This window comes from Hyaena hyaena, unplaced genomic scaffold (assembly GCF_003009895.1).
Source record: "Hyaena hyaena isolate Hyena2069 unplaced genomic scaffold, ASM300989v1 scaffold_29, whole genome shotgun sequence".
Classification (NCBI taxonomy): domain Eukaryota; kingdom Metazoa; phylum Chordata; class Mammalia; order Carnivora; family Hyaenidae; genus Hyaena; species Hyaena hyaena.
The window spans coordinates 2659214-2679305 of record NW_024080661.1 but is presented as its reverse complement, the minus strand read 5'-3'; the positions used below and the strand labels follow the sequence as shown (position 1 = coordinate 2679305).

The following is a 20092-nucleotide window of genomic DNA, read 5'->3' as shown; positions in this document are numbered from 1 at the left end:
CGCCCCTTTATGTTAATTTTAAAAAAAAGCTCTAGCATGGTGCTGGCAAGTGGCATAAGCTAAGTAATGTGAGTTGAATGAATGGGGGAAGGAGACTGTTAAAACCAAACACTATCTTTTAGGTCCTCGGCTAAACCTTAAAGCAAGAAACCCTCTTTATTAGAAAATTTAATATTTAGTAGTCAGTCCCCCATATTCTTTTCCAAAGATAGGATGCGTTCTTCCTTTTAAAAGAAATTTTATTTATTTATTATTTTGAGAGAGAGAGAGAGAGAGAGTGCTCGAGAGCGTGAGAAGTAGGGAAGGGGCAAAGAGAGAGGGAGAGAAAGAGAGAATCTCAAGCAGGTTCCGCACTGTCAGTGCATAACCCAATGAGGGGCTCGATCTCACAAACCACGAGATCATGACCTGAGCTGAAGTCAGATGCTCAACCCACTGAGCCACCCAGGCACCCCAGGATGCTTTCTTTTTACTGAGTGTTGGGGGTACAGGATCTTTGCAGAAATGGTGCCCATCTCTTTACGTGTCTCCTATGATAGTATCTCTCTAACATTCCACGGTAAAAGGGTACCAGATTGATGACCATGCCCTGGCATTCTACTGGAGCATGGGTGCCAGTCATTCCCACGATCTCCGTGAGCCATCGCCAACCCTCTGCTTCTGGCCATCATATTTCCTACTCAGTTTCACATGTCTTGTCTCCACCATCTCTCATCTCCCCCGATGACCTCTCTTCTAGCCTTTCCCATGTGTTTCTTAGGATCCATGTCTTCTTATAATCAAACTCCACTACATCCTCAACCACTTTGCTCCATCTCTGCCTTAGTAAAACACAGCTGTTCTGCAGGACACTGTTTTGCTCACGGTCATCTTTAAATAGAATTTGCTTACTTTCCAGAAGTGCTCTTGGCATTTTTCAAACTCTTTGCTGCCACTTCTAGACTTTTCTCAGTCTTGTCCCAATGTCTCCCCTTTAGAGATGTGGCTACATGGCTTTACAGTTCTCTGCCCCTCTGTCATCTTTGGAGATCACGCTCTTCTCCATGCTATTTGAGGACTGAAGTAGTGACTCAATTAGCTTCTCTCCTCTGTCACCACTCTGCCCCAGAGACTCTCTCTTTCTTAAATTTAGCTTTTCCCTCTCTATTACATCTCTCCTTCATCATAGAAATATGTTCAAATCTCTCCTAATGTTAAGAAAAACATTACATCTTACAACAGTGATTCCCTACTGTTCATATCTCTTCTTTTGCTGATGCAAGCCTAGACTCTGGTTTCCTCTTCTCTGGTCACTCCTCATTCCTCTATAATCTTGCCTCTGCTCCTACCAAGTTACTCTTGCCAAAGCACCAAAGTACCAGTAACTCTTTAATTGCCACATCTAGGAGACACTTTTCAGTCTTTGTCTTATTTGTTCTCTTTGCAGCATCTGATACTGTTGATAACTTCCTTTTCCTCAAAAAGTTAAAAAAAAACAACAAAAAAAAGCTCTCCCTGTCTTTTTTTTTTTTAATTTTTTAAATGTTTTATTTATTTCTAGGAGAGAGAGAGAGAGACAGCATTAGCAGGGGAGGGTCAGAGAGAGAGGGAGTCACAGACTCTGAAACAGGCTCCAGGCTCTGAGCTGGCAGTCAGCACAGAGCCCAACGCAGGGCTCGAACCCACGAACCGCAAGATCATGACCTAAGCGAAAGTCAGATGCTTAACCGCCTAAGCCACCCAGGCGCCCCAAACGCTCTCCCTGTCTTAATTCCCTGGATAATAGTCTCTCCTGATTTTCCTTCTTCCTTGCATTTATACTCTTTTATTTTCCCCCAGGCTTTTGCTCGGGCTCATTTTCCTGCCCTGTCCTCTATACCGCTGCCCCTCAGGCTTGCCTCTTTCTCCACCACATTCTTCTTAGGCAGTTGCACTCATGTCCACGGCTTCATGACTTTCCCTACATTTCTGCAGCTCAACTGCACCTCTCTCTGCAAAGCCATCAGACAGCATATTGGATAGCTCCTTTTGGGTGTCTTAGATATGTCAAAGTTCACACAGCTGAAGCAGACTGTGCTGGATGCCTACCCAGCAGGCACTGGCCACTCTTCCTTGACAACAGAACCCTACTAACCTAGGGGTGAATCATGATTTGAAAGCCATGGAAGACTTCTAAGAGCCTCTTAAAGGACAGTCTTTCACTTGGGAGATGGCAATACCTTGAATGCAGTAGCCAGCTTAAGACATAACTCTGCTCTGAGGTATTAAAGCAGAAATATAGGAAGAACCTAGGTCCTTCATGCCATTGTTGGGCCCCTGTTTCAACCCTGGAATCACCTGTCTCCAGACCTTTTGTTTTGTTTTATTTTATTTATTTTTTTAATGTTTTATTTATTTCTGAGAGAGAGAGAGAGACAGCATGAACAGGGGAGGGTCAGAGAGAGAGGGAGACACAAAATCCGAAACAGGCTCCAGGCTCTGAGCTGGCTGTCAGCACAGAGCCCGACGTGGGGCTCGAACCCACAAACTGAGATCATGACCTGAGCTGAAGTCAGATGCTTAACCAATTGAGCCACCCAGGCACCCCAGACCTTTTGTTTTAAAGGAAAAATAAACTTCTATTTATTTAAGCCTTTGTCTTTCAGGTTTTCTGTTACTCGTAGTCAGAGAAATCCTGATTGAGTATCCAGAACTGAACTCACTGTTTTGTATTCTGCTCACCCCTAAAGCCTAATTCTGCTTTCCCTAGGCCCAGCGTGCCAAGGCAGAATCCTGGGAGTCATTCCTGACTCCTCTGTCTTTACTCTGAGTGCCATCAAAAAGCCTATTGATACTTCATCCTAAATCTGTCTTCTTTCCCTTTGTCACTGGCTATGCTTCAGCCTTCATAAAGTCTTACTCAGAGCATTGCAAAATTCTCCTTTTTGGTTCTCTGTCTCAGGTTTCTCCCTGTTCCAGTTTATTCTGCTTCTCCATTCTGTTGAAAGGGCAAACTTAAAAAAAAAAAAAAAAAAGATAAGATAATTTAATCATGCATGCTATAGAAGATTTCTTGATGTGGAGCAATAAGATTATACTATCAGTGAAAAAGTATGATATATATATATATATATATATAAAATGTCAGAGAAAATGCCTGAAAAATACACCAAACTGTGTTCTTTTTATGTTAATTTATTTAAGTAATCTCTACACCTAACATGGGGCTCAAACTCATGACCCTGAGATCAAGAGACACATGCTCTACCAACTGAGCCAGCAGACACCCCACCCCACCAAAAATGGTAATGATTGTAATCTCCAGGAAGGGGACTTTGAGTGATTTTTAATTTCTCCTTTTTGTTTATTTGTATTTTCCAGCTCTACAGTGAATATGTATTTAATACTAAGTCATTGAGATCAGAGCCTTTCCTGTTTTGAAAAGGGACAGAGATTTAATAGCCAAGGAGTATTTGGTTTCCAGGTGGGAAAGGAGTTGGCACTGAGGGGAAAAGAGATGTCAAAAGAAGAAATTAATTGTGTAGTACAGCCTTGGGTCACTCTTGTGAAAATTTGGAGGTGTTTTACTCTGTGCTGAAACAGACACATATGCATAAGTGCACATGAAAGTAAAATTATTTTTGAGGCATATGAAATACAGCCATCCTCTGAGTAATTTATGATGATATTGCTAAAATATGTTTTTTTTAAAATAAAGGAAGTTCATTCTCAAGGTCTTCATTAGATGAGGTATCACTGACCGGGAACAACTTTCATTTCTTAGATATTATCCCTTTGAGCTGCACTGAACTGACACAGGATGAATCCTTCATTAGTAAAGGATTATCTACACTTTGTGTGACTAGTAAAATATTTGTGTTCATGGGACTAGTTTCCCAAAGTGATGATGCTTGAGTAAACCCCTCACTTCCTCCTTCTCAAAACATCAGTCACCATGATTGAGTTTTATGTTGGTCATAAAGAGAAATGGAATCACCTAAGAGCAGGATGAAGATTACAAACTGAAAGCAGTTAATTTGCTTCAATATGTATTGGCTATTTGTGTACTCTTTGTTGGGCATCATGCCAGGCAATCAAGACAGTCTCACACATGACATATCCCTGTTTTTCAAGAAGTTATTGGGCCAGTGAGTGGCCAGACTCATGACCAGAGGCAGCATGGAGACCACTGCTCACAGATATCTTCTCTAGTCTGAAATATTTGATTTCAATTTGTTACATACCTGGAGTCTCACCATTAGAAATTTTTTAGGCTCATCGCCCTCTTTTAAAATACAAATTCACCTAGAGGGTTAAGAGACTTTTGAGAGTATATGCATATGCATTAGCCCTGTTTAATGGTTTTCTTCTAACATTTGGTTAGGATGACTGCTGGGGAGATTCAGTAGCCAGTGAATTTTTGAACCAACTTTTTATGGGTAATGAACAGTGCGAGGTACACTGAGGGTTATCAAAGCATCAGAGGATCCTTTTCCTTGGGAAGAATGAGGGCTTTAGAGACTCTCAACATCTGTGATTTAAGAATGAGGGGCGCCTGGGTGGCTTAGTCGGTTGAGCGTCTGACTTTTGCTTAGGTCATGATCTCGCGGTTTGTGGGTTCGAGCCCCGCATCGGGCTCTGTGCTGACTGCCAGCTCAGAGCCTGGGGCCTGTTTCAGAATCTGTGGCTCCCTCTCTCTCTGACCCTCCCCTGCTCACGCTGTCTCTCTCTCTCTCCTAGAAATAAATAAAAACTATTAAAAAAAAAAAAAAGAATGAAAGTGCCAGCCGGCATTCATTGCACATGTACTGTATGCCAGGCCCATTGTCAAGGGCTTTACACACATTATCTCATTTAATCCTCCTCATAGGTGTGTAAGATGAATACTGAATATTCCCTATTTAACAAATGAGAAAACTGAGATTTAGAGAGGTAACTGACTTGCTCAAGGTTATTTATACAACTGTTAGGTTCTGGAATTGGGATATGAACCCAGGCAGTATGACTGTTAGGTCAGCACTCTTTTGAGGCTCAATTTCTTTATAAAAGTGAAGAATAAGGGCACCTGGGTGGTTCAGTCGGTTAAGCTTCCGACTTCTGCTCAGGTCATGATCTCCCTGTTCATGGGTTCGAGCCCCACATCAGGCTCTGTGCTGACAGCCGGCTCAGAGCCTGGAACCTGTTTCAGATTCTGTCTCTCTCTCTCTCAGAAATAAATAAGAAAACATTTTTAAAAAGTGAAGAATAACACTTTATTCATTCATTCAACAAATGTTTATTGAGCATATATTATGTGCAAAGCCTTTTTGTGGTGAATATGACACAGATTCCAGTCCTCCCGTAACTTATTTTTGAGCTGGATAAACCAAATAATTATACAATACGTGTACCTTGTGGGATTGTTGTTCTGCATAAAAGTGCCTTATATAATCCATGTTACATAATTAGATACCTAAAAATATTCCCAAGAAACTTACAACCCAATGGGAAAGATATAAAAGCTTGCATAAATAACTATACTCAAGATATATTGTGGCTAAAGCTTTAGGAGAGGTACACATAGATTGTACTGTAAAATCCCAGAGAAAGAAGTCAGTTCTGGCTGGTGGGCTCTGAGAAACCTTCAAGGCTATGAGATGGCATCATGGCTTGGCTGGGTATTGAAAGGGATGGGTTTTGGGGCACCTGGGTGGGTCAGTCGGTTAAGTGTCTGACTTCAGCTCAGGTCATGATCTCATGGTTCGTGGGTTCGAGCCTCACGTCGGGATCTGTGCTGACAGCTAGTTCAGAGCTTGGAGCCTGTTTCGGATTCTGTTTCTCCCTCTCTCTCTGACCCTCCCCTGCTCATGCTCTCTTTCTCTCTCTCTCAGAAATAAATAAATATATTTTTAAAAAATTTTAAAAAAGAAAGAAAGGGATGGGTTTTGGTGAGATACATTGCTTCCAGAAACAGCACGTACAAAGATACAGAGAAGGTAAAGTTTAGCCATGTTTGGGAACCAAAGGGTAGTTTGATTTCCTAAGCATAAGAAAGTAATTGGAGAGATAGCTGGAAAAGATTGGATGGAACCAAATGATGGAAATGAGGATTTTGACTGGATTTGAAAGAAGTAGGTAATTTGAGAGAGGAAAGCTCTGGGCAGGGCTATGTAAGCTGATGCTTTAGTAGGGAGCTATGGGTAACACGTGATTCCTTTGCACTTGGGCAGTCCTTGGCCACTGGGAGGTGGGAGATGGTTACAAAGAGAATAGAGGGCAAGAATGTCACAGTTTGCCCATGTTTCCTATGCCCAGAGAAGGAAGACGTATCATTTATTCTTTTCATTATCTTTTGCTTTGAGGGCACCAAGCTCTTGTTTATATCCTTGGTTCTATAGCTGGCTTTGGTTTGTTACGGGCTTAATAAGCTTTTATGGATAGCCAGGTTACCTAACCATTTCTCAGAACTTTATAGACAAATACACTCTAAGTAGCCAACTTTATGCTTCAGCTTTGGAAATGTGATTGGTTTGTAAATGAAAGATTGTATTTAGTACTTCAGATCTGTTAACAAGATGTAATAGTTTTTTTTTTTTTTAAAGATTTCATGGTTTTTTGAAGATGACCCAGAATCCTTAACACTATTACTTTGTTTCATTAGGAAAATGCATTCCAAGGTACAAACAACTGGAAATGGAGCAAAGTCTGTATTTGAACTGTGGGCTACCTGTCTAGAATTTTCTTAACAGACAACCATTGGCAAAATACTCATTTCCTTGACAGTGTTTTCCAAGCTTGCCCCATCATATGGATTACCTAAGGATCTTGTTAAAAATAGATTTCTAGGTCTCTACCCTGGAGATGTTTTATTTATTTCTGAGAGAGAGAGAGAGAGAGAGAGAGAGAGAGCAGGGGAGGGTCAGAGAGAGAGGGACATACAGAATCTGAAACAGGCTCCAGGCTCTGAGCTAGCTGTCAGCACAGAGCCCGACACGGGGCTCGAACGCACAAACTGTGAGATCATGACCTGAGCCGAAGTTGGACGCTTAACAGACTCAGCCACCCAGGCTCCCCTCCAGGAGATTCTTAAAATCAGGCAAGTATATGTAAAAATCTATCAGAAGACTTCTTTTTTTTTTTTTTTTTTTTAATGTAAGAGACTACTCTGGTTTTCAAATGAATTTTAATAGTGAAGGGGAAGGAAGAAAGAAGGATTTGACTGGGAAGTGTGAGTTGAGGCTATTAGCTGGGTGGTGAGGAGGGTCCCCCAATATTATTGGGGATCATTGACAGGAAAATTTTACCGATAGGGCTAAAGACCAGCAAGTAGCTCACAACATTTTAACCTAATTGGCTTGTAGAGTGAGGGATAGGGATACAGTCAGCAGCAAGTGGCCTTGATCCTTCCTTTGGCCTGATGTTTGCTGTCTTTTGTACTTCCATGTGGCTTAGCAACATGTGGAGACATTTCTGATGCTGCAAAATCCCTTGAAGTGGGACAGAACCAAAGTCCTGGCCCCATGACGGGTCAACTAAATCCTAGGATTGACTGATTGATTATAGTTGAACTATTGGTGACCCCTGGTTTGTACTGATACAGCCATAGAAGTCATCACATAGTCATTAGCCTTTATTTTTTTTAATTTTATTTTAATCATTAGCCTTTAGATCAAAACAGTTCCATTCTTCATGATTTGGGTAATTGGGTCCCTTCTGTAAGGGCTTAACCATGACTGCTATAGATATTGTACAAAGAAATAAATGGGAAAGTGATATTTTAGTATAGAATCTTGTATAATTAGGAAAATACTCAAATTGAGGGCAAAACTGAAACAACTTAAAAATGATTTCTGAATTTCTGTGTATGTCTCAGTTCCTAACAGGAAGAAAGTATATACATAAGGGCATGAGGTTTTTGAAAATTTCAGTAAGTAATTCATTGTAGCTTTTAGAGCGGTTACCAGTAGAAGCCTGCATTTTAGATTCTATTTTTGTATATTTAATTATTCAGATTTTGGAGCAGTATGAATGAGTGAAATAATATTATGTCTTTAATTAGGATTCTGTTGTTATTTTTCAATTAATCTGTGTCAGTTGCTTTAGCATTTGTATTAAATCATTTTCTTCATGAAAGCTTTTAATGAAGAAACAAATTGATTGTATTTATATATTGGATTCTTGCCACTACAGTGTGTATTCAGTCGTGTCTTTTGAAGTATATTTTTGCCAGTCATACTGTGGTTATTTCTTGAAGCCAGTCTTTGGGAGAAAACTTCATTTGGATAAATGTTGTAATTTTTAAAAGTTTTTTATTTTTTATCATTCTCTTCTTCCATGTCTTCTTCTCCTTCGATTTTTTCCCTCTTGCCTTCATGTGAGTAATTTAGAGGGACATGAAAGCACCTCTCCCCATCTTCTTTGGAATAAAATCCATACCCCGTGGCATTGCTTGGAGAGAGCCTTGCCTGCTGCCTGCATCTCCAGCCTTGTCTCTTACCCACTCTCTGAAATGTGCCCTGCACTTCACTCACACTGAACTCCGACAGCCCTTCTGTTTCTCGTGTCCATTCACTTATTTAGCAAGCATTCATTGAGCCCACGCTCTGTGCCGCTGCCCCTTCAGGGCCCACTGACATAGAGAGACAACAGGATTGTGGTGCAGTATTGCAGTTGTTGCTGAGAGGCTTATGCAGAGGTGCTGTGGGAGCACCAAAGGACCACCAAGGACTCACTGGAAGAAGGGGCACGATGGAGAAAGTGTTCTGGCAGAGAGAGCAGAGACATGTGAGAGCAGCAATGTGAACAGAGCAGGGGAGAACCTGACAGCTAGGGCTGAGGTAAACCATTGCAGGATTTCAATCAGGGGATTGATAAGACTGGGTTTGCACTTTAGGTCATTAGAATAACATGGTGGTAATGACATTACAGGTGGTAATGACATTACATTTACTGGCCAGGTGCCAGGCCAAGTGCTCAGCTCTTCATGCGCATTATCTCAGTTAATCCTCTCAAAAAAAACATACAAAGCAGGTATAGTTTTTATTTCTATTTTTTTTTTCTTTTCTAACGTCCACTTGTGAGAGAGAGAGACAGCGTGAGCAGGGGAGGGTTAGAGAGAGAGAGGGAGACACAGAATCTGAAGTAGGCTCCAGGCTGTGAGCTAGCTGTCAGCACAGAGCCTGATGCGGGGCTCGAACCCACGAACCGTGAGATCATGACCTGAGCCGAAGTTGGACATTTAACCGACTGAGCCACCCAGGCGCCCCTTTTATTTCTATTTTAAAGATGAAACCAAAGGAGGGGGTGGGGCAATGGGCAAAATGGTGGAAGTGGAGTGGGGGACACAGGCTTCTAGTTATGGAATGAATAAGTCATAGGAATAAAAGGTACAGCACAGGGAATATAGTCAGTGATATTGTAATAGCATTGTGTAGTGACAGATGGTAGCTACACTTGTGGTGAGCACAGCCTTGTGAAATCACTGTGTTGTACACCTGAAACTAATGTAACATTGTGTGTCAGCTATACCTCAATAAAAAAAAAAGATGAGGGAACTGAAGCTACAGCCAAAATCTGACAGCTAGAAGATGGAGGAGCTGGGACTTCAACCCAGACTTGTCTGCAAAGACTTTGCTCATCACTACCTTCTTCATCAGCCCTGGGGAGAATGGGTTAGAGAGGAGCAGGGTAGCTGGTGGACATCTTAGGACATGGTGATATCAATATGGGTCAGGCATCTTAAGGGCTTGAGTGAATCCAGCGTCTGTAGAGATGGAGAGGAGGTAGATTTAAAAGATATCAAGGGAGTAGAATGTACAGGTCTTGGTGATTGATGGAATGTCCACAGTAATAGAGAAAGAGGTGAAGGGGGGTGGTTCCTAAGTTTCAGTTGGGTGGACAGAGATGTCATCCACTAAAACAGGGAACAAGAGGTAAGAGAGGTTTGGGTCTGGTGGGACAGAGGATAGTCTTGAGAGCAAAGAGCAAATAATACTGTCTCCTGTTTTTGGATATTTTAATTGATTGTGAAAAGTCTCTACTATGTACAGACATTATAGTCAAGTCTTTGGCCATTGGTTTCTCTCCCTCCTGCCCTAGCCTAAGCCCCAGGACATGCCCTACAGTCTTCTCTTACTCTCTTGTCCTTCATCTCACAAGCCTAGAAGAACCTTAACCTCAGATCAATTCAACTATCCATCCACCTTCTCTGCTCTTATACTTGAGCAGCTACTCAGTGTTGAAGAAAAATTACTCAGTAGGACTTAGTTAATCTTAGTCTCCAACCTCAGCTGAACCCTAAATGACACCTGGCAGTTACTTTACATGCTTCCTCTTAGCAATGTTTCTATTTTCCTCTCCCCCCCACCACTCCCCAGTCCTTCGCAGATTATCATACCCCTCTTGCATGATATCACTGCCTACTTCACAAGATAAAAAAAGAGGCTTCAGTTTGGAACCCACTCAGAATCTTACCATATCCCCTTCTCAAACATGCCTGCCTTGGGCCTCTGCCATCTGTTCTGAGGGGCCTGGCCTCTCTGAATTCTGGGCCTGGCCTCTCTGTGACCCCCACCCTCCCCTACAAAGCATCCTTCTCTATCTGATCCCAGATCCTCCCTCAGCAACTCTTATCTGCAGGCTGTAAGATGGGTTCTGGCATTAGCCAGACCTGGGTTCTTCTGGCCCTAGTTTTTACCTTGTGTGTGTTTTGTGCCAATCAAATCACTCCTGCACAATTTAACCATTCCAGCCAAACAGTCTCACTGTTGGGGCTTTCTCTACTCTCAGTCCCTCACAGAGTGTCTGGCAAATCATAGAGATTTATTAATGTCTGAGAGGATGAATGCAGCCTTCATAACTTGAGATATAAATGGTATGTTGGCATGTTAATATTGAGAAATCCACTCTGCCCAGATGAGTTCTAAGAACTAGTCCAGCTTAAATATATTTGTGTAACATTTGCTCTCAGGTGAATAATGTAATCATGTTCATAACAAGGAAAATACCAAAGGAATTTTCAAGTAAATATCATGTTTTTGATCTTGCCCCTTATTCTACACAAGATAAACTGTGATAGCTTCACAGTGTGGACTTCTAAACTTCTATGATGCCATCAGATAACCTTTCCATACTTCGTTTTCCCATCTATAAAGTGAGGGGCTGGACTGAATGCCTTCAGTGTCCTTCCTGCTGTAAAATTCATTGAGTGTAGGGTCCATAATCAAGTGTCATGCAGATATCAGTTATTTACTAATCAGATAACTAGGAGTCTTGGTGGTCCAAGAGTAGCTGTTAACCTGAAGCAAGCAAAAAATAAAACAAAATTGGGTTCCAGGCATCAAGAGAGACAAAAATGGCAGACAAATATACTACAGTTTAAGATACAGTAATCAGCTACATTTCTTTGTAGGTGAGTGCTGCCTTGTTCTCCCCAAAACACAAGTTTGGAGCCAAAAGATATCTCTGATTTTCCTCTAGATGGTCTATTTCCAGCCTGCCTCCAAGTCTGTTATTAAATCTTTTGTCCCTTTTCTTGGTCTTCAGTAAACTGTCTCTCAAGTTTTCTCCTTCACATACATCCAGGCTGCACATTTCTGCTGGTTTGGTCACAGTGGACATCATTCCCTGTTTTTAAAGATAAGCAAACCAACCAGCCAAACAACCAACCAGTCCTTTAGTTGCTCCCTTGTAGCTACAGAAAGAAAAAAACATCTAAACTCTGACTTGACATTTATGGTCTTTTATTTTGTCACAACATACCTGGCTATTTTTCTTTAATAGTTCATTGAATTATAATTGGTTGCCTATTACATGCAGGGAGCAAAGGGATTATGAGACATACAACCACAATTTGCAGTCCTGATGCTAGAACAAAGGGGAAGGGATGTATGAATGCATATTTTCAGTGATGTGGTGACAGACTATAATCATTGATTAATTGAGAAAAGCACATAGATCTTTTACTGTTGGAACCTGGAGTGGATGTTGGATTGACCATAGCAGGAATTTTATGTAGTGAAAGTATAATGGAAGACTCTAATGGTGAGTAAGGTTTTATTTATTTTATTTCTTTATTATTATCTGGGGACAGGCCTCCAAAAAATCAATACTGTCAACATTAGATAACAATGCTTGTTTATTATTTAATAAAAGTTTAATTGTGACCATTTCATAAGTAGGAGAACATTGTGTTGTCTTCCAGGGTGGGTTTCTAAAAGTTGTGGATATAGACTCAAGACCACAGAAATATTAGGTTCAAAAAGAGAACCTATGAACTTCTTATGGCAGGTCCTTCTGTTACTTGAGTTATATTTGTTATTTACTATCTTAGATTGACATCTGTTCATGTATAAATAAATCATCATTTAGACCAGATTGTAAGCTGCTTGTAGGCAGATACTAGGTCCTGTTCTTTTGATAGATTGAAGGTACTGGGGTTAAAGGGGGCACCAGCTCCCCTCCAGGGGACTAAGCATTCCTGCCTGACTGTTTCTGAGACTGGTACCCCTACCCCTGGGTTCCAGCCTCTGATGCCTCCACCAGAGACTTCCACCAGATGGTGCTCTTTTCCCATTTCTGTTCTTGGGTGTCATTGGCCATATTACCCTTTGCCACTTGCCCATTCTTTCTGCAAGGTAGTAGATGAAATACTGGTACTAGAAAGAAAATGTGAAATCAAGTGAATCTTCCAAAGTGAGAAGTGAAGTTTTAGGAAATATCTACATTGTAGGATCATGTACATACTATTAGTCTTGTTCACAAAAGCCATCTCCTTGGGCATATATCACTCTCTACCATGTGGCTGATCAAAGTCAAGGGGTTTTACTAGTGTTATCAACTTGCCGTTGAGCCCTGCTCAACCAGGTTTTCATTTGAATTCTAAGATTCAATTACTAATACCAGTATAACACTTCATTCTTGGCAGTCTGTTTGGAGACACCCATTACCAGAGAACAGAGATGGTCAAGAGAGAAATAGAAGTCATCTCTGGACGCCGAGTACCGCAGACAGCCTACCTATTTAGAAGGCACCACTGTTTTGGTACAAAGCCCAAAGTTCAAATTTACATTCTTAAGTCATCAAGAAGAGATTTGATTTTGCTTAGCAGGTGGTTTAACAAGGCAGAGAATGTATGATGTGTTTTAAATTTCCATAAGTCACAGGTAAAATAACACTTTTAATACTTTAGTTGAAAAAAATTCATCTAGATGTTCTAGATTTATAACATTACAGATGTTGGCCTTTCTGGGTAGCTAGTTTTATAATGTCATTGCAACCTTATTCATCTAACCCAGTGGGTCTTATCATTTTGGAAGGAAAGAGTTATTGACATTTTTGGAAATCTAATGAAGTTTATGCACTCTTCTTCAAGGGAAAAGGAAACATGGATTGCTTTCCACCCACAATTTTAGGGAGTTTATGAGTCTTCTAAAGCTCCACCAAGGACTCCAAGTTAAAGATGTCTGATCCAATACTAAGTTGTCTGACAAAACAGTTATTCCTTCTCTTAATAGTAGATTTATTTTCTATATTACAGTAAATAGAAGAACAGTTAATGTGGAATTTAAGAGCTTGAGCTCTGGAACCAAGGAGACCTGGATACAAATCTTGGTTCTGCCATTTAATAGCTATGTGATTTTGGTCAAGTTTATTGACCTTCCTGAATTAGGTTCCTAATTTGTAAAATGGGAATAATAATAGTATAACTTCATAGGGTTTTGATGAAATTTAGATAAAATAATACATCTAAAATGTATTCATAGCACAATGCCTAGCATATGTTAAGTGCTGAATATGCTAATCTTTGTTATAATGAGGAAATTGAATTATTTTTCTTCCCTGGATATTTGCAGTAATAAAAGATAGTTACAGTTGTTTCTCTTACCTGCTTCACCAGGATCTATCTAATTAGCTGGCTGAAGGGTGAAAGCTCTGAGAACCAGTGTTCATTAGTTAGCTCCATAGTCAAGAATCTGATACCCATGCCAACCCTCCAGTCTAATGATTAAGAGTCAATAGCTTCATTTTTAACAGACGTCTAGTTTTCTGTGACTCTTGAGTGGGAAACGGGAACAGTTTGTTTGCAGTTTGAAAGCAATTGAAATATATCTGCAGATGGACTATACATATTTTAGTCACCATTTCTTCCATGGCACCAGAGCAAAACACTTGTCATACAGAAGACATTCAACAAGTATTTGTAGATTGAGTGAATGAATTCTGTTACAGTGGTAAAATGTCTTTCGAGAGAAAAGTGAATTTTGCTGAATGTTTTTAAAATTAGCTTATATTTTTAAGGGCCACCTGGGTGGCTCAGTCGGTTAAGTCTCCAACTTCGACTCAGGCCATGATCTCACAGTTCGTGGGTTCAAGCCCTGCATCGGGCTCTGTGCTGACAGCTAGCTCAGAGCCTGGAGACTGCTTTGGATTCTGTGTCTCCCTCTTTTCTCTCTGCCTCTCCCCCACTCATGCTCTGTCTCTCTCTGTCAAAAATGAATAAACATTCAAAAAAAGTTTTTTAATTAGATGATATTTTTAAGACTTTCCTCCTTAATTTGTTATGAGAATGCCTGCTCCAGAACTAGTTGCTAGGATTGGAAACTTGTCTGACTCATTTCCAGCTGAGAAAGTTATCTCCCCTCTCAATATCTTGGTTTCCTGATTTATTAAATGGGCATAATAATAGGGTTACATAGTGTGGAGTTAGTGAGTTAATATAAGAGAAATATTTAGAACAGTGCCCAACAATGTATTTGAGAAATCTTAATATTGTAATTCCTGTCAGTGCTATTACCACTACTGCTACTCCTGCTGCTGTAGATTCAAGATCCCCTCAATATGGTGAATTCAATTTATTTGTTGTTGCCTTTCCCTAAAGTTCAGTGAAGACCTAACTTAAAAACACAAATAGAATGCAACAAATATTGCATTGTATGTTAACTAACTAGAATTTAAACAAAAATTGGAAAGTAAAATACAATAACATAAAAATAAAAATAGCAAACTTTGTCTCACATGTAATGTAACTGTAAATTTCTAGACTATTCTACAGAGCAGACCATTAGGAAATTTTATTCTATTTTCGTTTTTTTGAGGAACAAGTAAAGATGGATTTGTTTTGACTGAATGTGAAAATAATAATCATCAATATGGTTGTAGCATTTTCTCTCTGCTCATTCTGTGCTCATCTTTTTCCAGTTCCAAATATCATTTGCATGGACCTGATGATGTTGAGTATGGATATTGCCGCAGAGTGATAGCTTCCTTTTCATATTGAAGCTGAAGCTTCAAAGGGAAGATTAAAGAAGTGTTTGTTATCTATCTGCACAGGCCTGATATGAAATTCTCAGAGGCTTTTAGGATAAACACAACTCTGTGTGTGTGTGTGTGTGCTCGTGCACGCATGCATGCGCATGTGTGTATGCTTTTTCTTCTATATAATTCTATTGTGGTATTTGTATTTTGGTTTAAAATGTCTAGTTTCAGACTTGTTGGAGTCTCTGGCTAAGGGGTAATTGTTTTCAGAGTGGAAGATAAGAATTAGAAGACGTTGACAGGATTTGACTAAATGCCTCCTAAAGAGCATAGAATTCTCTAGTGTGGGGTCATCTTTCCAGAGAATGTGATGAAGGCTATCTTAGGATATGTTTAATGAGACAAGAGCAAGACTTTAAATGTACTGTGTCCAGCAAAGAATAATCCATGGTGCCCTCCAGTGAGGGATGAGGTTTCTCACATTTTTGCCTTACCTTTTAGAAGTATCCTCTGTGAGCTGTGGGGTGGAGGTGTGTGTGTGAACAAACTTCTTGAGGGTTGTTACACAATTAAGGCTTAGGGTAAGAAGAGGGGAAAAGTAGGGTAGCAAGATTATTTTATACCTTCTGAAAATTAAGGGAACTAACATTCCACTTCATGCCATTTCACATCAAGTTCTACATACGATTTTTATTGACAGAAATATTTAAGTATAGCATCATCAAGATTAAAGTGGGTTCTGCTATTTAACATCAACTAGGTAGACCTGTCACTTTATTTAATACCGTTAAATTGAATTATTTCTTTGTAATCAGCTGTCAAATTGATTGGCAGAAGCAATACTCTTGGTGGAGTGCCTTGGTAGCTCAGTCAGTTGAGTGTCCGACTCTTGATTTTGGCTCAGGTCATGATCCCAGGGTCGTGGGATCAGGCTCCTCATTGGGCTGTATGTTGAGCATGGAGCCTGCTTGAGATTCTCTCTCCCTCTTTCCTTCTGTTCATCTTTACCTCCTTTAAAATAAAATTAAAAAATAAAATAAAACATAAGCATTATGTGAACTTATAAGATCTTCTTAACTAAAAAGAGCAAGCAAGAAACCAGGGGCACTTTACAGTAGGTAGAGAGGGGAACTGAAGAGATGTATGTGTATTGCAGGAGGGGATGTGGGGGAGAGAGGACAAAAGAAGAAGTTGGGATCATCAATAACATATTTTGCCTCTTTAATAATTTGGCAAGAGTTTGCCTTTTAACTGCCACAGCATGGCTCCATTTTTTTTCTGGGTCAATAAATGAGAACCACATTGGTTAGCAAAGTTCCTGCTGTTGCCCTCATATATATTTTGGCAAGAGAAGTGCACACACGCATACACACACACACTTGCACAGGCTCACATTCTAATTTCTATTTATATTGAATTGGAGTTTGGGTAATGATAGGAATCAGGGGCTAGAGCAGTGCTGCAAGAGAAGATGGAAAACACCAAGAGAAGATGAATAGTTGCTCATCCCTTTGATGGTTTGCTTGATTAGCTGTGTTTTATAGAAAGGAGTTCTATGGAAAAACTCTTCACAGTGGCCACAGAGAAAAACTCTTCTCACAGTGGGATGCTGCACTGTCTGCTAGGGTGAGATTGACCCATCATACTAATATGTACAACTTAAGTTACAGCCACTTTCAATCTACATTCTCCTTTATATCAACATGCACACCCTTATTCCCAGCTGCTACTGCTTTACGCTTCCCACCTCTACCTTTTCTTATTCCCTCTCTCTCTTTCCACTGCAGATGTCAGAGCTGCCCTGAACTTTCCCTGCCTTACCAACCAAGTATCTCACATTTCTCTTCACCTGAATGCCAGCCCGGAACTGTTCTGGGAAAAGAAAAGAATAAGAAAAGTCAACCAGGAGGCTTCTCCATCTTCTCCTCCTTATCTTTCATAATTTCCCACAAATTCATCTTGAATTATGGCAACATACTCCCCACTTATCTCCTTCTTCTCCATTTTCTGAATTTTTGTCTTATAAAGAAATAACCTAGATACTCACTGGGATGATACTCTCTAAAGTAGCTTCACTTTATATCAGTTGTGGGTATGCTGGAAGACACTCCATTATTATCTATGTATTGCCTTTTTCTTAGTCTTTTTTTGGGGTTATGAATTTCTTATAAGAATTTGATTTAAAAAATAACTCTGGGCTCTCTCCCAAGGAAAAAAGTGCTCAAATGCACATACACACTCCTGAGACGTTAAGATGAGAATGGAAAATACTCATTCTATTTCATTTAGTGGCATGGAATTCACTATGTCCATAGCAGGAATTAATGTGTGGTTATTATAAGCAAGATTGGAGTGTGTTGGGGAGTGAGTGGGAGGTGATAAAACAGAAAAACTACAGACAACACTTCTTGAAAATTTCACTGTGGTGTGAAGGGAAAGAGGATAGCAGACAGAGGGATATGAAGAAAGTGAGGGAGGGTTTGCTTTATTTTTATACAAGCATAAATACTGATGGAAAGGGCCACATTGAGAGGAAGAGGTTGAATATATATACGAGAGAAAATCAATATAGAATAATATAAGGTTCCTGTGAAGGCAAGAGGAAATGGAATCCAAAGCACAGTAGACTTTTGTGGGTAGCCGCCATATATAACATTGTTTCTGTGGAGGAAAGTGCTATCAGATTCCAAGTAAGTGGCTTACAAATGATCCTTTTTGTTACTGACATTTCATTAGACTTAAGACTTTATGGGTCGTTGGCTTTGCCAGTGATATCCCAAAATAAAAGAGGAGATGGAATGACACAATGAATTGTAAGAGCCCCAGTCCTAGTACAGACACTCAAACGTTAGGTGACCTTGAGTCAGTTGTTTGGGTTTCAGCTGTAAAATTAAGAATTTATGCCTAGAAGTATTTGAGGATGTGTTGGGGTGGGGGGGATGCTGTTTCAGCTGTCAAAACAACTGAGAGTGCCACTGGTAGTTGGTGCCAAGGACCAGTGATGCTGATTGTCCTGTAATATACAGGGCAGGTTGTCACCACAAAGAATTGTTGTACTCAAAGGCTGTAGGACTCTTGATGAGAAACTCTGGACCATGTATGGCTAGGTAACCTCTTAGGACCTTGCCAGCAATATGGCCAAAATTGTCTGAGTTACAGTGAGTTAAATGCCACCTTCAGGCCACTGAGAATCTTTCAAATCACAAGGACAACCCTTTGTTTTTTCTCAGAGTAGGTAGTGGCGTGGCTGGTTATTGACTATTAATAAAAAGCTTTTTGTGTTACGTGCTGTATCCACCATATGTTTGACTTATCTCCCTTCTTTTCCTTGTATTTCAGGTACTATTGGGATTTTCAGCCCCAAGGTGAGTGCTTTTTGACCATTTATGGTTTTACACTAAAAATGTATGGATGGTATTGTTTACTTCTGTGTCTTCTAAACAAGCTTCTACACAGAGTGGCATTAGCCATTTCTAAGGAAAGTTAGTGGAGTGTTTAATTAACCTTCACCCTGCTGGGCTCCCCTTCCCTGCTTTTTAGCAACAAGAGGCTGTGATGCATCTGCCTTCTGAGTGGATTGGTGCTAGATTATTTTATCAAACCAAAGCTATAATATGCTTTTACTCCTTAAGCCAACAGGATCCAGTAGCATTCAAATAAAATGGTGGCCGAGTCCATAATAAAAATCTTGGGAAGGCTCCAACTCAGCTAATCCTTCATTTGCTCCAGAAATAAATTCCAGTATGTTACCTCGTTGGTCACAGTGCTCTTCCACACAGCCTGCCTGTCTGGCAGCAGAGAAATGTCAGAAATGGAGTAGTGTTGAAATTCCCACTAGAACAGTGTTATCACATTTTAATATGAGCCTCTCTGCAGCCTCGGTGCGTCTAATTGCTTTCAAACCATTGTTTTCCTGCTTTTGCTTGATGAACCCAGCATCTGGCATGATTCTAAAAACTACAACAGACAGCTGTGTGCAAAATTAAAAAAAAAGGAGGACAGGATTAGAACGTATTTTTAAAAGGTTCAAAATTGGATATTTTTTTTTGCCCAAATTCACTTTGAGGGGGTGTCTTTAAAGTATATGCATTTTTTTTCCTTTTTAGTACCGTGGTTGAGAATGTCAGAAACTTCATTCTGAATATTAATTAATTAACCTATTATAAATGGAGGATTTTTATTTTTTCAGAGAATCACAGAGAGTTTTAGATCAAGCTTACAAATAATTTTATTAACTATTTTGCTCTAAAACTTTTTAAAATCAATGGTAAACTTTTCCAATTTTTTATGTTCTTAAAATTGTCAATGTATCCACTGTCAGTAAGTAGTAATGCCATAGAGAAATTCAAATTGTGAGGAGTGATACTAGTTTCATGAAAATTTTAATTTTTCTAGCTCATACTTTCAGTGTATTTCAAGTCTATATAAGGTTTTCCTTAAAAACATACTGTAAGAAATAAATATCTTACATTTTTAAAGCTTTTTGACTCTTGTAAGTTGGTCATAGTATTTATAATATTTTAAATAATGTGATGTATTACTGTATATCTCACTGTCCTAAAGGATTTATGGCTAAAAACATAGACCGAGAATAGAGAATTATATGTAATAATGTAGCAGTTTGCTTTGCAAAGTGTGGAATATGCTCTTCAGGCAATGGCCCTCTATAGTTCAGGGTTTAACAGATGTTAACCAAAATCCACAGGGGCTAGAACATGAATGTGAACTGGCAGAAACGAATGGAACTGTGAGAGTAGAATTAATTACCTAAAGGAGAAATAAAGAATTAGCATCAGAGATACAGCATAGTAATGTGTTGAGAAGAGAAGATACTTTGAAGTTTAACACAGAGACTATATGGGACCACAGAGACAAAGGGCAGAATTACCAGATTCTTGTG

The 20092-nt window shown here is 39.8% G+C and overlaps 1 protein-coding gene across 1 annotated transcript in view; it reads left to right on the top strand.

Annotated features, from left to right (window-relative positions):
• SKAP1 (src kinase associated phosphoprotein 1) overlaps positions 1-20092 on the top strand; it is a 280793-nt gene that overhangs the window by 40860 nt on the left and 219841 nt on the right. The window contains exon 3 of the mRNA XM_039227907.1: positions 18532-18557. Coding sequence (XP_039083838.1) covers positions 18532-18557 — 26 coding nt within the window. The remainder of the gene's footprint in view (positions 1-18531; positions 18558-20092) is intronic.